The sequence below is a fragment of the Notothenia rossii genome (assembly GCF_949606895.1).
Source record: "Notothenia rossii genome assembly, chromosome: 1".
In the NCBI taxonomy this organism is placed as follows: Eukaryota; Metazoa; Chordata; class Actinopteri; order Perciformes; family Nototheniidae; genus Notothenia; species Notothenia rossii.
The window spans coordinates 96470288-96489935 of NC_136912.1; the positions used below are offsets into that span (position 1 = coordinate 96470288).

General features: G+C 45.6%; 1 protein-coding gene across 5 annotated transcripts in view; it reads right to left on the reverse strand.

The window, feature by feature from the left end:
- nek1 (NIMA-related kinase 1) overlaps window positions 1-19648 on the reverse strand; it is a 55298-nt gene that overhangs the window by 31938 nt on the left and 3712 nt on the right. For 3 of the 5 annotated variants that reach the window (XM_079664439.1, XM_079664438.1, XM_079664442.1), the window contains exons 4-19: window positions 19383-19480; window positions 16362-16445; window positions 16200-16267; window positions 14467-14553; window positions 13000-13054; window positions 12070-12270; window positions 11895-11967; window positions 9842-9981; window positions 9627-9692; window positions 5607-5666; window positions 5199-5246; window positions 4868-4948; window positions 3538-3710; window positions 3205-3324; window positions 2585-2687; window positions 1639-1725 (exon numbers count right to left, since the gene is read on the reverse strand). In XM_079664439.1, coding sequence (XP_079520565.1) covers window positions 1639-1725; window positions 2585-2687; window positions 3205-3324; window positions 3538-3710; window positions 4868-4948; window positions 5199-5246; window positions 5607-5666; window positions 9627-9692; window positions 9842-9981; window positions 11895-11967; window positions 12070-12270; window positions 13000-13054; window positions 14467-14553; window positions 16200-16267; window positions 16362-16445; window positions 19383-19480 — 1544 coding nt within the window. The remainder of the gene's footprint in view (window positions 1-1638; window positions 1726-2584; window positions 2688-3204; window positions 3325-3537; window positions 3711-4867; window positions 4949-5198; window positions 5247-5606; window positions 5667-9626; window positions 9693-9841; window positions 9982-11894; window positions 11968-12069; window positions 12271-12999; window positions 13055-14466; window positions 14554-16199; window positions 16268-16361; window positions 16446-19382; window positions 19481-19648) is intronic. The other 2 variants (XM_079664440.1, XM_079664441.1) reach the window with 2 other exon arrangements.

The following is a 19648-nucleotide window of genomic DNA, read 5'->3' on the forward strand; positions in this document are numbered from 1 at the left end:
CGTGTTTTGGTACTTCTGGAAAACCAGCTGATGAATAACTGAACGGTATTATATCAACATCTGTACATCAACACATCAACACATCAACACATCAACACATCAACACAGTAAACAAGATGAACATCCAATCCACAGCGAACATAAAAGAGGAGGAGTGGTTATTAAAATGGAAAAACAAACAATAACAATGGGCTCACAGCTGTGATCAATAACAGCCAAAATAATAGCTCGGTGTGCAGGGAGGGGTCATGAGGGCGAGATGCAGGGGTGCATTATGGGAGTTTAGTTCAGACGGATCTTAATTTTAAAATAATTATAGTTTTATCTTCATGTTTCTGCATTAGACTTATAAATGGTTGTTATTAGGGATGCACCGAATATTCGGCCACCGAAAATTATCGTCCGAAAGTGGTTAAAAAGGCTCTTTCAGCTTTCGACAAAATATCACCGAATGTCAGAGAACAGGGTTACGTTGATCATACTCCGCATATTTGTCCGGGTGTTTTGATTTCAAGTGGTGGAGTAATCCCGAAGTGGTGAAAGTCTTTGCAGTTACACCACCTCGAGAAATGTCAGCTGAACACGTTTTACAAATCGCTATCCGCGCCTCTCTCTCTGATATCTTTAAATATGTCCAAGCGGCAGACATGTTGGCTGTGAGCCAAACTTATAGGTGCATTTGTTGTTGTTGAAGGCCTGGCTGTTACAGTCTTTATTCACACTAGTTTGTTGTCGGCCTACTGGCCTAGATGTTTATTTTAAAGCACCTTGGCTTTGTTCTGAATGCTCTTTGTTGTAGTTATCCTACAGAGAAAAGAAAATGCACTTGACTTGGAATGAATGTACTGTATGCATTCAGAAGTGCTGAATAAATGTTTTATGGACCCATAATAGTGATTATAAGTTAAGTTAAGTTAAGTTAAGTTAAGTTAAGTTAAGTTAAGTTAAGTTAAGTCATAATCATGTATTTTTCCATAACCAGGTAGCTGAACAACATTGGTAAAAAATGTATACATTATATATATATATATATATTTCTCTATATATATATATATATATATATATTTATATTAATAATTTTCGGCCTTTCTGCATTCGGTTTTCGGCCAACTGTTTCCTGGTTTCGGTATCGGTTTTGGCCAAGAATTTCCCATTCGGTGCACCCCTAGTTGTTATTGATAATAATTGTGTAGTGGTTGCTTTTCTCTATGATTTTGTGTCTGGACATTTCCTCAACGTTTCATCGATATTTACTCAATATTTCCTTGTCAGCTGGATTTTTCTCGTTGTGTTTCCCATGTGTGATTTGGTACTTCTTGAACACCTTGTCCTGAGATAATTAAGCTCCTTCTACGAGACAACACTTCACCCAGAACACGGTACGATGTTAGCATCAACACGTCAGCCAGAATAAAATATATTTCCTGCAGTAAACGAGAAAGATGAACATCCAATCCACAGCGAACACAAAGGAGGAGGAGTGGTTATTAAAATGGGATTACAAACAATAACAATGGGCTCACAGCTGTGATCGATAACAGCCAAAATAATAAACATCATGTCACAGCGCTCGGTGTGCAGGGAGGGGTCATGAGTTGAGATGCAGGGGTGCATTATGGGAGTTTGGTCGACTCCTACCTCCTCCTCCCGGTTGGCTCTGGGCCTCCTGAAGCGGATCGAGCCCCCCCGGCTCCCGTACGTCGCTGCCAGGTTTTGCCGCGTTCCCTGTTCACCGTTTCATTTCATTTAACCACATTTAAAACATCGTGCCAAAACCTACTTTGGATCAGTGGATTGACATCGGGTATGATATGTTTGAGATGGAGAGGATGACCCTCGCTTTGAGGGAATGTTTTTGTGGAGATGGGAAAAGTGGATAATATATGTTACGACCATCATTCGTCTAGAAGGGATTTGTATGTCTTTTGTTCTATGCCCCCCCCCCCTTGTTTGAATAGGTTGCAGGTACACCCCCATAACCCTGCTGGTGATTATGTTCAAACTGTATGTTAGTGCATGTTTGAAGGTCAGTGAGGCCTCTGTATTATCCACTAATATGTATGTTTGATTTGTGATTTCACTGGTAACTGCAGAAGGCTCACACTAAGGGCTTAGGAGCTAACGGCCATCCATTATCACAGCATGTACATTCAATATAGTGATGTTCAAACCTGGCTGCCTGTAAACACATGGAACGTCTTATTACCTCGTCTCAGCGTGGAGTTGGACCTGAATCACAGACATCCTGGGGCTTTATATAAAACATCAGAAGCTGTCTGATCCGGCTCGAGCAAGTCAAAGGTCTTTTTAAACTTAACCCATAAGAACCCGGACCCATTTCTACTTTAGGGGAAATGATGGGGCCCATAGGACATGTTGGACATGTAATTATGGGAACCCAAAGTCACATGACCTGGCCTATGACCCAGCAGACTGTTCAGCGTGAGTCACTTAGGGGCTTCATGAGATCAGATAAAGGCTAACAGCTGTATACGGAACTTTCCAGAACACTTAAATGGGTTAAATGTGACCGGTTTCTCTCAGCATGTGCCGTTAACATCTCTTTATAAGTGTCTGTACGTACCAGCTGTCCCTCGGCTCGCACCTTGTTGAGCATGGCTTCTCTCTTCCTCTGCAGAAACTCTTCCACCTGATAGGCCCGTCCTGCAGCCATGTGACCCCGGGACCTGAACACACAACAAGGGTCATCAGTACTGTCAATACTATGGAATCAACTACATGAACTAAAATACCTTAAGTTTCCCTCAAGTGTTACACTTAATGCACTGCAGCAGATTCAAAGCTCTTAAAGTAAAGTTCATACGGGACATGTGCTTGATGTAGTCACACGAGTGATAGTTATATATTCACAAAGCTGGCCTTTAGAGAGTTGCATTTTAAGTAAACCAAATAACTCATGGGAGGAAAGGGTTATACTTCAGCAGGAATACAATAAAAGAAAGCACTAAAAAAGCCAATAGGAATCAGACAGACGCAACGATTGTTAATTTGGAGTCTGTAGGTAGAAAAGACTTTGGTAAGTGTGGAATTGTATTGGATTTAATGGAAGTAAAATAAACTGGAAATACTTAAGTGAAGGTTTTTATGGAAAAAGACTTAAAGAAAGACTTCTTGAGAGCGCCCGTTTTCTTCTAGTGAAGCCTCAACCCGGGTTTTGTTTTGGATCAGGGCGCTGTCACTGACCGGCTGATGTGAGCAGCTTTAGACCCGTGCTGCAGACGCTGCAGTTCCCTCTTGATGGCGTCCGGGTTCAGGACCCGGGACGGGCTGCTGGGCAGAACCGGGCCTGCAGCCGCCGGGACCCTGCAGGGGACCAGAAGACACACTGAAATCTCCTTAAATGCAGGGAAGGGGCTTCAGCTTTTATATTCAAAGTCCTACTGATGAAGATTTTTTTGTTATGGTTATTTCATTTTTTTTAACAACCAGAATAAGTGTGCATGTTTTGATTTAAAATAACTGCCATGTGTGGAATAAACACATAAATAAAGGTGACCACAGAGTCCCTGAACGCACCGTGCCGGGCTGCCTGGTGCTGGGCTGCCTGGTGCCGGGCTGCCTGGTGCCGGAGACGCTCCTCTCATCTGGTCCAGCGCAGCGTGGTAGTGTTCGTACGGAGTTTTACTGGGAAGGTAACCCGGACCCTGAACTGAGCACGGGACGGCCCTCTGCCCCCCCCCTGCAAAACACTGAGGAGGAGCACAGGAGGAGGTGAGCACAACACTGAGGAGGAGGTGAGCACAACACTGAGGAGGAGGTGAGCACAACACTGAGGAGGAGGTGAGCACAACACTGAGGAGGAGCACAGGGGGAGGTGAGCACAACACTGAGGAGGAGCACAGGGGGAGGTGAGCACAACACTGAGGAGGAGCACAGGGGGAGGTGAGCACAACACTGAGGAGGAGCACAGGGGGAGGTGAGCACAACACTGAGGAGGAGCACAGGGGGAGGTGAGCACAACACTGAGGAGGAGCACAGGGGGAGGTGAGCACAACACTGAGGAGGAGCACAGGAGGAGGTGAGCACAACACTGAGGAGGAGCACAGGGGGAGGTGAGCACAACACTGAGGAGGAGCACAGGGGGAGGTGAGCACAACACTGAGGAGGAGCACAGTATACAAATATACACAACTTGAAATTCTGAAATGTTTCAAAATTCTGACTTTAATAAAAATCCCTTAATTCTGACTTTTTTCATAACATTTCAAATTCATAAAATCTTGAAATTCAGCTTTTTTCAGAAAATCTCTATAATGTTGACTTTTCTTTTAAATCAAAAAAAATTCGGACTTTTTTTTCAGAAAATCCTTATTTTTTTGTTAACATTTTTGAAAATGTTGACTTTTCTCGTTAAAATCTTAAAAATCTGAATTTTTTCTTAAAATCTCAAAAATCTGAGTTTTTCTTGAAGTCCTGAAAAATCTGACTTTTTCTTACAATAAAAAATTGTGGCTTTTTACATAAAATCTAAAAAAATTGGACTTTTCTTAACATCCCAAAATTAGGACTTTTTCAGAAAATCCTTATTTTTTTGTTAAAATATAAAAATTAGGACTTTTCTCCTGAAAGTCTCAACAAATTCTGACTTTTTGAGTTTCTTAAAGTCCTGAAAATGCAGACTTTTTTTCTTAAAATCTTGTATTTTTTCTTAAAATCTCAAAATTCTGACTTTGGACGTGGCAAATGGAGCTGCTGTGATGTAAGAAACATCACAGCCTTGATCTGAGGCTGAGGTATTATTGTGGTCTTGTCTCGTAGGTGGAGCTCAGGTGAAGGCGACGATGACACCTGGAGATACTTGTAAGTAAAAGGTGGGATAATGAGCGTAGATCAGGTGCTCCAGTACCTTCCTCTCGGGGCTGCTGCCTCCACTGGAGCTCAGCACGTGTCTCCAGCCCTGCTCTCTGGCCTGGTTTATCCGGTTTATCTGTTAGAAGATCACAGGTTCAGCATTACTTCACTTTAAGGACATTTATCCGTTCAGATGCCCCCTACCACCTGTTCACAAATAAAGACAAATAACCTAGAAACCACTTGTAAAAAGTTCAGGACAGAATCTTTTTTTAATACAAAAGCTGTTTCAATAATTAGTTTACCTAATTGAGTTTCAGAATTGTTTAAAAATGTTCACAAATTATGTAAAGTATTGTAACAAAGAATGTTGATGAATCGCCCACCTTTTCCTTTTCATATCTCTTCATCTGCTCCGCTTTAAACAGGAACATCTGAGAGGGAACAATGACACATATCAGTAACAGCTGAATACGTTCATATTTCCAAGCAAAACTAGTTAATGAATTTGTATATTCTCTGATCCCAGCCTCTCCTATAGGGCTGGGCAAAATATCAATATCTATATTGTGATAAAAGACCACACATTGAGAACCTCCCTCTGGAGGGAACAGGGAGGGATCTTAGCATTTAGAGACCATTTACATGCACTCAAACCAATAGAACCCAGTACAGGAGGGAACAACCACCAAAGCAGAACAGGGCCTCTTTGAATATTTAATAGACACACATTTAGTCAGATTACTCACTAATAAAATCCCCTTTTGTTTTAAACCTCACCCAGATAAACCCACCTGCTCTCTCTGTTTCCTCTCCCTCTCGATCAGCTCCATCCTCTTCTTCCTCATGCCGTCCTGCAGCAGGAGGGAAACGTTAAAGAGACTGTGTAGTGAGGAGGTTACACATCAGGCAGAACACGGAGAACAGGCAGACAGAACAGTGGGTTAACCCTAGTTCTATCTCACACAGGCTCCGCCCTCTACTGGACTCTATGGGTACTACTCTCATCAATGATACGCGAGCGTTCACACACTGAAGTTGTATAAACGTAGCCGGCCAATCAGGGCGAGCCTACCTGAATGCGCGCAGGCTCACAGTATATAAGGCGGCTGCGCCTCCTGACTGTCATCCTACACCCTCTTCAGCGAGCGGCACAGGGCCCCAAGGCAGAGGGCTCCGCCTGTGCTTATAGAACTAGGGTTACAATACGTAACCCACCGTTATCTCTCACAGGCTCCGCCCTCTACTGGACTCTATGGGTACAGTGGGTGGAGCCCCGATGGATAAACACCCTGTCGTCCTACAACATCGACCCACCACACAGCCAGACCACGTGTGCACGGACCCCAGTGGGGAAGGCTCTCCCCGCCTGCCCATAGGCATGTGAAATGCACTCGCAGAGCCATCCTGTTGTTTCTTGGACAGAGCTTTACCGGCCACACCATCCCCGAAGCACACAAACAGCTGTTCAGTGCGCCTAATGGAAGCCGTGCGCCCTACATAACATGCCAGCGCACGCACTGGGCAGAGGGGGTGCAATTTTGACTCCCTGTCCCCAGTATGGGGTGGAAGACTCAAACCGTCTAACTGTATAGCCCTCGACCTGAACGAACTCCTTAGGTTCTTGGGAACAAAGGAGGGGTTCGGTCTGAGTGAAGTCAAGGCAAGCAGCAAAGCTGTTTTCAATGATAGCGCCTTCAGGGAGGAGAGCTCCAGAGGCTCAAATGGTTCTGTAACCAAAGCCTCGAGCACCAACGGCAGATCCCATTGCGGGGTGGAGACATGCACCACTGGCCGCTGTCTCCTGACCCCCTGCAAAAACCGCGTCATAAGCGGTTGACTAAAAGCTGACCTGCCGCCAAATCCGACGAGATGGCTGCTGCATACACTTTCACTGTGGAATGAGCAAGCCCCCAGTCCACCAGTATCTGTAAATAGGACAGAATAGAGCCCAATGTACAGGACAGAGGCTCTAGACTCCTTTATTCACACCATGGCTGGAATCCCAACCACTTCGTCCAGTAACAGGCTGTTACGGCCGTAATAATGCCGTGACCATACTGACGGTGAAATGCATTAATCTGAGCCATCACACTAGGTGAGATGTGTTTTCTGACAAGACGCCGGCCATAATGTCCCTGCACCCGCACAGTGCTTTGACAGCACTTCCTGCGGTTTATCACGCTCACATGCACGCGCCCACCGGCTGCCTCCTTTACTGGAGTTACAACGGGGGCGGCGAGTGGGGAACCGTGTCTCACAATGGGTGCCTAGTTAATATCGTATGAAACGGTTCGTGCCAAATTCAACGAGACATGAGGAAATGTGGGATTTTAGAGAGAAATGACTCTTGCTCTGGGATAAATTCAATTGTTTTTATTAAACGCATTTGTCACACACACATCACTTTTAATGACATTACAAGAAGAACTCCCCCTCGCGTCTTGGGTGGTGAGGCACACAGCTCTCGCCACCGAGACGCTTCCTCCCACAGCCCCTCACTTCCGGGAGGACGGCCCACTCCACCCCGAAGCTCTCTGTCGACGCGGAGCGGAGGCCTGTCGGGATCGCGCAGCCTGTCCCCGCGGGTGCCGGTATTCAGCCGGTTCCCCAGGACCAACCGAGGAGGTAGAAGGAGCAGCTGGAGCCATGGGTGCTCTAAACCGGCACCTTTCCCTCCTTCTCACCGTGGTGCCGCGCTCTCCCCTTTGAGGAAGAGCCAGAGGCAGTATACGGCTAAGCTGCGACTTTTCTGCCTCCAAGCGTCTGAAACGCTGTGTGACCGATGAGATCGATCCAAAGAGCCCTTCCGTGGATACGGGGGCCCCTAGGAGATCATCACGGTCTTCCCTGGAGGGAGCCGCGAGTCCCAGCCAGACGTGGCGTGATCCCGCTGTGGCCAGGGACATCACACGGCCAGCTGCGGCGGCCACACCATGGATCAGATTATTCATCTGCCCAATGCTGCTGTCCAAATAATCGCTCCGATCCTGCGATGGAGAGGCGTCCTGCTGAGGAGTAATCAGCGAGACGCCCAACACCCCGAGATTATTCACCGCTGCAGCCATCCTGCTGCCTGAGGGAGCAGATGGGCTGCCAGGCTCTCATCAAGGGGGGGCACGCCGGGACACGCTGTGTCCGTGCAGCCCTGCACCCTGAGGATACCCACCATACCAGCCACCGGAGCCTTCGTCCTCAGTGGCTGCCGCCACGACGCCTCCACACACTGCCAGATATCTGGCAACGGGGGCGAAACGAAGGCTGGCTGCGCCGGGCGGACCGTAGAACCCCTGGTGGAGGCGGATCACCGGCTTCGGCGGCAGTGGTGGGGGGAGCGGTAGCCCTACACGCTCCACCGCCATGGTCATCTCCAGGGGGAAAATCCTGGCGGATAGACCTGGGCGGTGGACTTCCATGGGCCCCGGACCCAGAAGTGCCCGACAACGAGAAGTCCTCGCCATCTTCCTCCCTGGCAAACGGAGCCCCTCGCGCTGCAGGATTGACGAACATAAAAGGCGCCGCCTCGACATCCTGGTCCCCCATCTCCACCACCTTAAGCTCAGCCTCGGTGTCATCGGCACGCGGTGAGGCGTAGTGGGTCCTGAAATAGTCCCACCGGTGCGAGTCAGGCCCCAGACACTGGAAGCAGAGATGATGGGGATCCGCACCCTCTATTAAGCCAGGGCACGAAGGACAGGCACGGGTCTCCTGAGGTGGCGACTCCATGGAGGGGAGATGCTTCTTCTTTAGCTTTTTTCGAAAATGTTCCTCTGTCAGGTGTCGTCTCGCTCGCTGAAGAGAAAAGGATGACAGTCAGGAGGCGCAGCCGCCTTATATACTGTGAGCCTGCGCGCGCATTCAGGTAGGCTCGCCCTGATTGGCCGGCTACGTTTATACAACTTCAGTGTGTGAACGCTTGCGTTGAAATTTTCGCTTGCTTGGAGTCCAGTAGAGGGCGGAGCCTGTGTGAGAACATGGAGCACATAGGGAACACGAGGGGAAAGATAGAGAACACGGAGAAGATAGAGAACATGGAGGACATAGAGAACATGGAGGACATAGAGAACATGGAGGACATAGAGAACACGGAGGACATAGAGAACACGAAGGACATAGAGAACACGGAGGACATGGAGAACACGGAGGACATGGAGAACATGGAGGACATAGAGAACACGGAGGACATAGAGAACACGGAGGACATGGAGAACACGGAGGACATGGAGAACACGGAGGACATAGAGAACACGGAGGACATAGAGAACACGGAGGACATAGAGAACACGGAGGACATAGAGAACACGGAGGACATGGAGAACACGGAGGACATGGAGAACACGGAGGACATAGAGAACATGGAGGACATAGAGAACATTGAGGACATAGAGAACATGGAGGACATAGAGAACATGGAGGACATGGAGAACATGGAGGACATGGAGAACATGGAGGACATGGAGAACATGGAGGACATGGAGAACATGGAGGACATGGAGAACATGGAGGACATAGAGAACATGGAGGACATGGAGAACATGGAGGACATAGAGAACATGGAGGACATAGAGAACACGGAGGACATAGAGAACACGGAGGACATAGAGAACACGGAGGACATAGAGAACACGGAGGACATAGAGAACACGGAGGACATAGAGAACACGGAGGACATAGAGAACACGGAGGACATAGAGAACATGGAGGTAGAGATCAGGCGTCATGAAAGGGAGGGCGTTATAATACTTTGATTTCTAAAGTGCTTTCCCTTGAGCTCAAAAACGCTTTACATAAAATGATGAGGGTCTCAGCTGTACCTCATGTTTCTTCCTCTCTTCCTCCACTTGACTCACTCTCCTGGGGGGGGCTGCAGGGGGAGGGGCCTAAGCAACACATAACAGGGGGGGGGATCAGTGTCTGCGCACACACACTATGATGGCAAAACACACACACAGACACGTGGCCTCCTCTGACGTATGAGCTCAATATCGAACAGTTTTTCGAGAGAGAACCAGAATGACAGTGAACTCACAGGTCTGTGTCTCACGGCCGGTTTCCTGTCTGCAGGTCTCTTGGCGGCGTCCTTCCTCACGGTTAAAGGCACTCCGTATTTACAGGCTGGTTTCGTGATCCTCTGAGCGGGGGGGATGGAGCCGGGGGTCGGACGCTTGGCTGGAAACACAAGGAACATATTTCAAGTCAAATCAAAGTCAACTTTATTTTCAATCTTTCAGTTTGTGTGTACAGACAGAGAGATCGAAATACCAGTTCCCACAATCCCAAATACGGAAATATGTATATCCTATATATACACAATTGACTGAAGTTGTTTTTCAAGCTCCAATTCAGTATTAAAGGTCACCTATTATGCAACATGTGTCCCTTCTGTGTAAAGAGATTCTGAAACAGGAACAAAGAACTATTTTTGTCCTGATCCATCTTTATAAAACATCTGCGTGTTTGTTTACATAAGGATGTGACCAGCATTTGAGCCCGGCGCACTATGAGGGGCGGGGCTCACACACAGCCCGGCGCACTATGAGGGGCGGGGCTCACACACAGCCCGGCGCACTATGAGGGGCGGGGCTCACACACAACCCGGCGCACTGTGAGGGGCGGGGCTCACACACAGCCCGGCGCACTGTGAGGGGCGGGGCTCACACACAGCCCGGCGCACTGTGAGGGGCGGGGCTCACACACAGCCCGGCGTACTGTGAGGGGCGGGGCTCACACACAGCCCGGCACGCTGTGAGGGGCGGGGCTCACACACAGCCCGGCGCGCTGTGAGGGGCGGGGCTCACACACAGCCCGGCGCGCTGTGAGGGGCGGGGCTCACACACAGCCCGGCACACTGTGAGGGGCGGGGCTCACACACAGCCCGGCGCGCTGTGAGGGGCGGGGCTCACACACAGCCCGGCACGCTGTGAGGGGCGGGGCTCACACACAGCCCGGCGCGCTGTGAGGGGCGGGGCTCACACACAGCCCGGCACACTGTGAGGGGCGGGGCTCACACACAGCCCGGCGCGCTGTGAGGGGTCAGGACACTCCGCGTGCAGCAGCCAAATGAATAATAAAGGGACAAGCAGGAGACAACGTGTGACTTACTCGAGGGGAATTTGAAGGTAAATGGAATTGGTTGCAAAACCTGACTACACATCTCGATTCTCCGTTGTGGGAATATCTTGGATTCAAGCGAAATCAACGAGGCGAACCTACGGACTTGAAGGAGCAGGGCGGTGTGTCGCATTTGTTTAAAAAAGGTAGCAACAAAAGCTAGCAATACGACCAACCTTAAAATGCACCTGAAACACAACCACCCCGTTGTGTTTCCCAGCTGGGAGCAAACACGGCAGCTGGAGATGGAGAGCCCCCACCTTCCCTACAGTTTGCTATCAAAGAGGCATTTACAAATGCAAACACGATAGCACAACATGGCTGTAGAACTGTACACCTGGCTGTTGTTTTAAGGAGGTTTTTTGCTTGTGAGACAATGTGTGGTCATATTTATTTATTTATATATAAATATTATATATTTTTTTACTACTGCACAGATGCAATTGCGTGTTTTGGCCACAAGAAAGCGCTGTTTTCCAGCCCGAGTCTATTTAATGTATTGTTTTGTTTGGGTGTGATTTATTTAATTTTTTATAATTTTATTTATTTGTTATATATATAATTTATATATTTAAATTGTATTTCACATTTAATTTGCAATGTTGAATGTTCAATGAAAGTTCTGTCTGAAATATTATCGTTTATTGCAATAATTTCCGGGAAAATGTATCGTCCAACAAAATGAATTATGGCGACAGGCCTACCCACAATGTTTTTTTGGCTTGTGTAACCATTAGCCAGGGGTGGGTGGGTTATCGTGCTGGTTTCCCCCTCCCAAAGTAAAACCAGGAGAAAACTCAAAGTCTTTAAATATGTTAACGATATTGATCGGAGCTGCTTCAGAGTAAAAGATGCTTTTATTGTGCTCTTAAGATGTAATGAAATGCAAAGAGAGGAACCTGCTTCACAGTCACGATGTGGATACTACCATCACCCCCCCCCCCCCCCCCCCTCCCCTCCATGTGTCCTACCTGCTGGTCCCGGCACCACGCCCACTTTAGGCTGCTTGTGAAGAAAATTATGGCGAAATTCCTGAGCGATGATCTGAAATCAGAGGAGAGAGAGAAGATGATATTATGTAAACCAGCTTCATGTAAATGTAGTGTGTGTGTGTGTGTGTGTGTGTGTGTGTGTGTGTGTGTGTACCTGAGGAGAGAGGAAGCTTTGGATCCTGTAACAGAGGAAGGGTTTCTCCAGCACGCTGCTGACGGAGGGTCTCTCTCTCGGGCTGCGTCTGAACAGCAGGCCCAGCAGAGAGCGCAGGTCCTGGGAGTAATGCAGGGAGACGGGGGGGTAGGAGCCCCGGATGATCTTCAGAACCAGGTTCTTCATGTTGCCGGCCTCAAACTGAGCGGGGAAACACACGATGGTGACATGGGGAAATACTGAGGGCCATTAGAGGAACACAGTAAAGGAATAAGGTAGGGGTTATTCAGGGAGAGGGGGAGACATGAGAAGTGATTTTAAAGCAAAGAAAGTCTTCAAGTCCGTTTTTGTGGCCTTGGATTTAAGGACATGTTCTGCCTTTCTATGTTTTATATTATATTACAGTGAAGACCTTTGGGTTCTAACAAAACAAAAGACATTTAAAGACCGTTTTCCCAATTTTCTTACATTTTATAAACCAGACGAATAATCTGGATGAGAATGCACATTTTCAAAAGGTCCCCCAATCTGCAGAATCCACTTCTTCTAGTCTTTTCTACATAAACATGTGTCCCCAAAATCATATATCACCTCCTTATTTCCTTTCTATGCAACATATATTTTACCACCTTAAATATCAGTGACTACATTTGAGAAATGGGGGGGGGGGTAATTCCCCTGGAAGTCTGATAAAAACAGGGCTAATGATTTCCCGTGTGAAACGGAGCAAACGCAGGGCTGATGTTTTTATAATGAAACAGCCCTGTGCTGAGGTTAAAGCCGGGTAAACAAGGTGTGTTTGCAACGGGATCAATAATCACAGGGCTGAGGACAGACGGTGTAAAGAACCCAGACTCAGCTAAACAACATGAATGATCCATAAACACACACACACACACACACACACACACACACACACATAGTACTTACTGCATGCTTAAGGGTGCACATTTCATACAGGACACACCCAAGGGCCCAAACATCACTGCAGAGGGGGGGGGGGAACACAAGGATCAGTTTAGGGAAGTTTTACATCAATCACAAACAGTCACTTTGTATATGCAATCCAAATATGTATACATGTCCATTAAATGACCGTGAAATCTGTTTCAACAGTTACTTCATCACTTTATTTTTGCATTATTATTTTTAGTGTATTTCTTTTTTAAATCAATTTTTTATTATTATTGTAATCAAGGTAAGCCTGTCTACAGAACACAAAGGGCTATTTCTATATGATTTGCAATGACTTAAATACATAATTTCACCTAAAACACCAGGAAAAAACACAAAAGTAGTAAATATATGAGCCTAAAAAGTGCATTTAACATTCAGAGCATGTACTTGCTGCTGAAGAGTAAACTGATTAAGGATACATTATGTACATTTACTGTTTGGTTATTGCACAGTTAAATCAGTACAATGCAGCATGTAGCTACCACTTTTTCTTCTATAACTATATATTCATTTAGCTCAATGACAAACATCAGCCATGTATTTTTTTTATACAAGAGAAGCGATGAAGAGTGCGAAGAGGACGGCGAAGGTGACTCCAGCTTCTGCTCGGATGTGGGCTCCTGTGGAGGTGCCATTTGTTGTGGTGGTGGTGGTAGGAGCCTTGGTGGTTATAGGAGACTTAGTGGTGATGGAAAGAGACTTGGTGGTCACAGCTTTGGCAGTGATTGGAGAGCCGGTGGTTTTTTGTGTATTTTAATCTTTATCATTGTATTTTAATCTTTATTTTTGTATTATTATTTTTAGTGTATTTAAATCTTTATTTTTTTCAGTGTATTTTAATCTTTATTTTTTTCAGTGTATTTTAATCTTTATTTTTTTCAGTGTATTTTTATTTTTTTCAGTGTATTTTATCTTTATATTATAATTTTTTTAGTGTATTTTATATTTATTTTTAATCTTTATTTCTTTTAGTGTATTTTTTCAGTGTATTGTCATCTTTAATTTTTTTTTTTTTTTTTTTTTTTTTTTTTTTTTTTTAAATTGTATTTTATCTTCATTTTCTTTTTGTGTATTTTATCTTTATTTTTTACCTCGTGTGAATCCTGTTTTTCCCTCTGACCTGTTCCTGATGTAAACGCCTGAATTTCCCCACGGGGATAAATAAACTTCCATCTCATCTTCTCTAATCTAATATCAATAAATGCAGAAAGGGGATTTTCCTGCACAGCAAACTGGGACACTGTGATGCGTGACGTAACTCAATCACTGTAAAGCAGAGAGGATTACCTGCACGATTAAAGAGAGGAAATCAATACTGGCTTCCTGCCGCACCTTCACTCCATACAGAGGAGACAGGACCTCTCTAAAGAGGCTTCTACTGATCCTCATGTTCGACTGGTATTAAATATTAATTAACGACACACACTCCACATGCTCTACCTCTTGTTGTTGTACGGTTTGTTCTCACAGATCTCAGGGGACAGGTAATACGGCGTGCCAATACACGTTCTCGCCAGCTCTACAGTGCTGGAGACAAGAAGAGTCATGGTTTAGTACTCGCACACATTGGCTTTGTAAAGACACGCAACATGAACTGAGAGTATGTGATTCCCAGGAGGTCTTGGTCCAGGCTGCTACAGCTAATTCAGAATGCTGCAGATTAATAAAGGTCCATCTTATCATACACTCCAGCACGTGCACTACGCTCGGTATCAGCCAATCAGCTTCCTACTCCATCCCTGTGAGTGGGACCCAGGTACCCCTCAAAAACACACCCGTTTGCTATCCTGGCTCCTGATTGGTGGAATGAGCTCCCCACTGACACCAGGACAGCAGAAACTCTGCAGATCTTCCGTTGCAAACGGAAAACGCATCAATTTGGACCGTCTAATCTTTGGTGTCTGTTTGCATCTCGCTAATTATTTATCTAATATCTCATATTCCATCTGATTGTATATCAACCTTTCTGGCAATATTTCTATTTTATTAGTATTTACTTGCACTATTTTATTTGTTCTATGTCCTGTTGGAGGAGCCTGTGACCTCAGATTTTCTGTAGCTCTGTACAAAAGACAAGCCTTGAATCTTGAATCTTGAATCTTGGCAATTCAGTTATTGATTGGAAAAAAACACTTGAGTTACACTGAACAAAAATATAAACGCAACACTTTTGTTTTTGCTCCCATTTTTCATGAGATGAACTCAAAGATCTAAAACATTTTCTTTATACACAAAATAACCATTTCTCTCAAATATTGTTCACAAATCTGAAAAAATCTGTGATAGTGAGCACTTCTCCTTTTCCGAGATAATCCATCCCACCTCACAGGTGTGGCATATCAAGATGCTGATTAGACAGCATGATTATTGCACAGGTGTGCCTTAGGCTGGCCACAATAAAAGGACACTCTGAAACATGCAGTTTTGCTTTATTGGGGGGGTCTGGGGGGGTCCGAAAACCCTAGGGTTAAACCCATAGACCCTAACCCTAACATGTCACCCATTGAGCATGTTTGGGATGCTCTGGATCGGCGTATACGACAGCGTGTTCCAGTTCCTGCCAATATCCAGCAACTTGGCACAGCCATTGAAGAGGACCAACATTCCACAATCAGCAACCTGATCAACTCTATGCCAAGGAGATGTGTTGCACTGCGTGAGGCAAATGGTGGTCACACCAGATACTGACTGGTTTTCGGACCCCCCCAGACCCCCCCCAATAAAGCAAAACTGCACGTTTCAGAGTGGCCTTTTATTGTGGCCAGCCTAAGGCACACCTGTGCAATAATCATGCTGTCTAATCAGCATCTTGATATGCCACACCTGTGAGGTGGGATGGATTATCTCGGCAAAGGAGAAGTGCTCACTATCACAGATTTTTTCAGATTTGTGAACAATATTTGAGAGAAATGGTTATTTTGTGTTTATAGAAAATGTTTTAGATCTTTGAGTTCATCTCATGAAAAATGGGAGCAAAAACAAAAGTGTTGCGTTTATATTTTTGTTCAGTGAAATGAAGGCCTTGTGACAAACCCCCCAGCTCTTGCTGTAGTCTGATTGCTTGAAGTGAATATATCTGCACTTTCCTTAATGTCCTGAGTTTGAATCTTTATGGTTTTTGTACTTACTGTAAGTCTCTTTGGATCAAAGCGATATGTGATGTGATTTCAAACCTGTTGAGCACCCGTGCGATCCCAAAGTCTCCGAGCTGTACGGTCCCGTCTTTAGTCAGGAATATGTTCTGAGTGGACATAATGAAAGATGAAAAAAGTAGAACAGAACCAACGTTAACTCAGTGGGGGGGGGGGGGGGGGGGGGGGGTCCGGTACTGGTACCTGTGATTTGATGTCCCTGTGGAGGATCTTCCGGTCGTGCACGTGCTTCAGAGCCAGGCAGATCTGCACAAACCAGTCCAGGACCTACCAGAGGCAGAGGACGGGGAACAGAGAGGAACAATCACACATGGTGATGTAGAAGAGACACGACGAAGAGGGGACACATGTTGATGTAGAAGAGACACGAAGAAGAGGGGACACATGTTGATGTAGAAGAGACATGGAGAAGAGGGGACACATGTTGATGTAGAAGAGACATGAAGAAGAGGGGACACATGTTGATGTAGAAGAGACATGAGGAAGAGGGGACACATGTTGATGTAGAAGAGACATGGAGAAGAGGGGACACATGTTGATGTAGAAGAGACATGGAGAAGAGGGGACACATGTTGATGTAGAAGAGACATGAAGAAGAGGGGACACATGTTGATTTAGAAGAGACATGGAGAAGAGGGGACACATGTTGATGTAGAAGAGACATGGAGAAGAGGGGACACATGTTGATGTAGAAGAGACATGAAGAAGAGGGGACACATGTTGATGTAGAAGAGACATGAAGAAGAGAGGACACATGTTGATGTAGAGAGACATGAAGAAGAGAGGACACATGTTGATGTAGAAGAGACATGAAGAAGAGAGGACACATGTTGATGTAGAAGAGACATGAAGAAGAGGGGACACATGTTGATGTAGAAGAGACATGAAGAAGAGGGGACACATGTTGATGTAGAAGAGACATGGAGAAGAGGGGATACATGTTGATGTAGAAGAGACATGAAGAAGAAAGGACACATGTTGATGTAGAAGAGACATGGAGAAGAGGGGACACATGTTGATGTAGAAGAGACATGAAGAAGAAAGGACACATGTTGATGTAGAAGAGACATGAAGAAGAGGGGACACATGTTGATGTAGAAGAGACATGGAGAAGAGGGGACACATGTTGATGTAGAAGAGACATGAAGAAGAGAGGACACATGTTGATGTAGAAGAGACATGAAGAAGAGGGGACACATGTTGATGTAGAAGAGACATGAAGAAGAGGGGACACATGTTGATGTAGAAGAGACATGAGGAAGAGGGGACACATGTTGATGTAGAAGAGACATGAGGAAGAGGGGACACATGTTGATGTAGAAGAGACATGAAGAAGAGGGGACACATGTTGATGTAGAAGAGACATGAGGAAGAGGGGACACATGTTGATGTAGAAGAGACATGAAGAAGAGAGGACACATGTTGATGTAGAGAGACATGGAGAAGAGGGGACACATGTTGATGTAGAAGAGACATGGAGAAGAGGGGACACATGTTGATGTAGAAGAGACATGAAGAAGAGGGGACACATGTTGATGTAGAAGAGACATGAAGAAGAGGGGACACATGTTGATGTAGAAGAGACATGGAGAAGAGGGGACACATGTTGATGTAGAAGAGACATGGAGAAGAGGGGACACATGTTGATGTAGAAGAGACATGAAGAAGAGAGGACACATGTTGATGTAGAAGAGACATGGAGAAGAGGGGACACATGTTGATGTAGAAGAGACATGAAGAAGAGGGGACACATGTTGATGTAGAAGAGACATGGAGAAGAGGGGACACATGTTGATGTAGAAGAGACATGGAGAAGAGGGGACACATGTTGATGTAGAAGAGACATGAAGAAGAGAGGACACATGTTGATGTAGAAGAGACATGGAGAAGAGGGGACACATGTTGATGTAGAAGAGACATGGAGAAGAGGGGACACATGTTGATGTAGAAGAGACATGAAGAAGAGGGGACACATGTTGATGTAGAAGAGACATGGAGAAGAGGGGACACATGTTGATGTAGAAGAGACATGAAGAAGAGGGGACACATGTTGATGTAGAAGAGACATGAAGAAGAGGGGACACATGTTGATGTAGAAGAGACATGAAGAAGAAAGGACACATGTTGATGTAGAAGAGACATGAAGAAGAGGGGACACATGTTGATGTAGAAGAGACATGAAGAAGAGGGGACACATGTTGATGTAGAAGAGACATGGAGAAGAGGGGACACATGTTGATGTAGAAGAGACATGAAGAAGAAAGGACACATGTTGATGTAGAAGAGACATGAAGAAGAGGGGACACATGTTGATGTAGAAGAGACATGGAGAAGAGGGGACACATGTTGATGTAGAAGAGACATGAAGAAGAAAGGACACATGTTGATGTAGAAGAGACATGAAGAAGAGGGGACACATGTTGATGTAGAAGAGACATGGAGAAGAGGGGACACATGTTGATGTAGAAGAGACATGGAGAAGAGGGGACACATGTTGATGTAGAGGAGACATGAAGAAGAGGGGACACATGTTGATGTAGAAGAGACATGAAGAAGAGAGGACACATGTTGATGTAGAAGAGACATGAAGAAGAGAGGACACATGTTGATGTAGAAGAGACATGAAGAAGAGGGGACACATGTTGATGCAGAAGAGACATGAAGAAGAGGGGACACATGGTGATGTAGAAGAGACATGGAGAAGAGGGGACACATGTTGATGTAGAAGAGACATGGAGAAGAGGGGACACATGTTGATGTAGAAGAGACATGAAGAAGAGAGGACACATGTTGATGTAGAAGAGACATGGAGAAGAGGGGACACATGTTGATGTAGAAGAGACATGAAGAAGAGAAGACACATGTTGATGTAGAAGAGACATGAAGAAGAGAGGACACATGTTGATGTAGAAGAGACATGGAGAAGAGGGGACACATGTTGATGAAGAAGAGACATGAAGGAGAGGGGACACATGTTGATGTAGAAGAGACATGAAGCAGAGGGGACACATGTTGATGTAGAAGAGACATGAAGAAGAGGGGACACATGTTGATGAAGAAGAGACATGAAGAAGAGGATCTTCAATAACAGGTGACTTTAAGTCTAACAACCCAAGAGAATAAAACAGTTTTCAGAGTCTTGATACCATCTGATAGGAATGGATCAGCACCAGTGAATATGATTGAGTCCACAGGGGGTCTTACCTTCTCCTCTGAGAACAGAACTCCTTTCTGAGAGTTGATCTTCTTGAAGAGGTCCCCCCCCTCACAGTAGTCCATCACGATGTACAGGCAGCCGCCCTCTGGAGAGCAGAGGAAACATCATACAGGTTCACAATGAATGCACATGTTGCTAAATGTGTTCCTGATTGAATGCATTGCACACACGAGGCATTTCTTTAAACAACGTTACCAATTATGTTGAGATTTTACAATGCAGGCTAACAATTCATTTGTATTTATTTATGTAT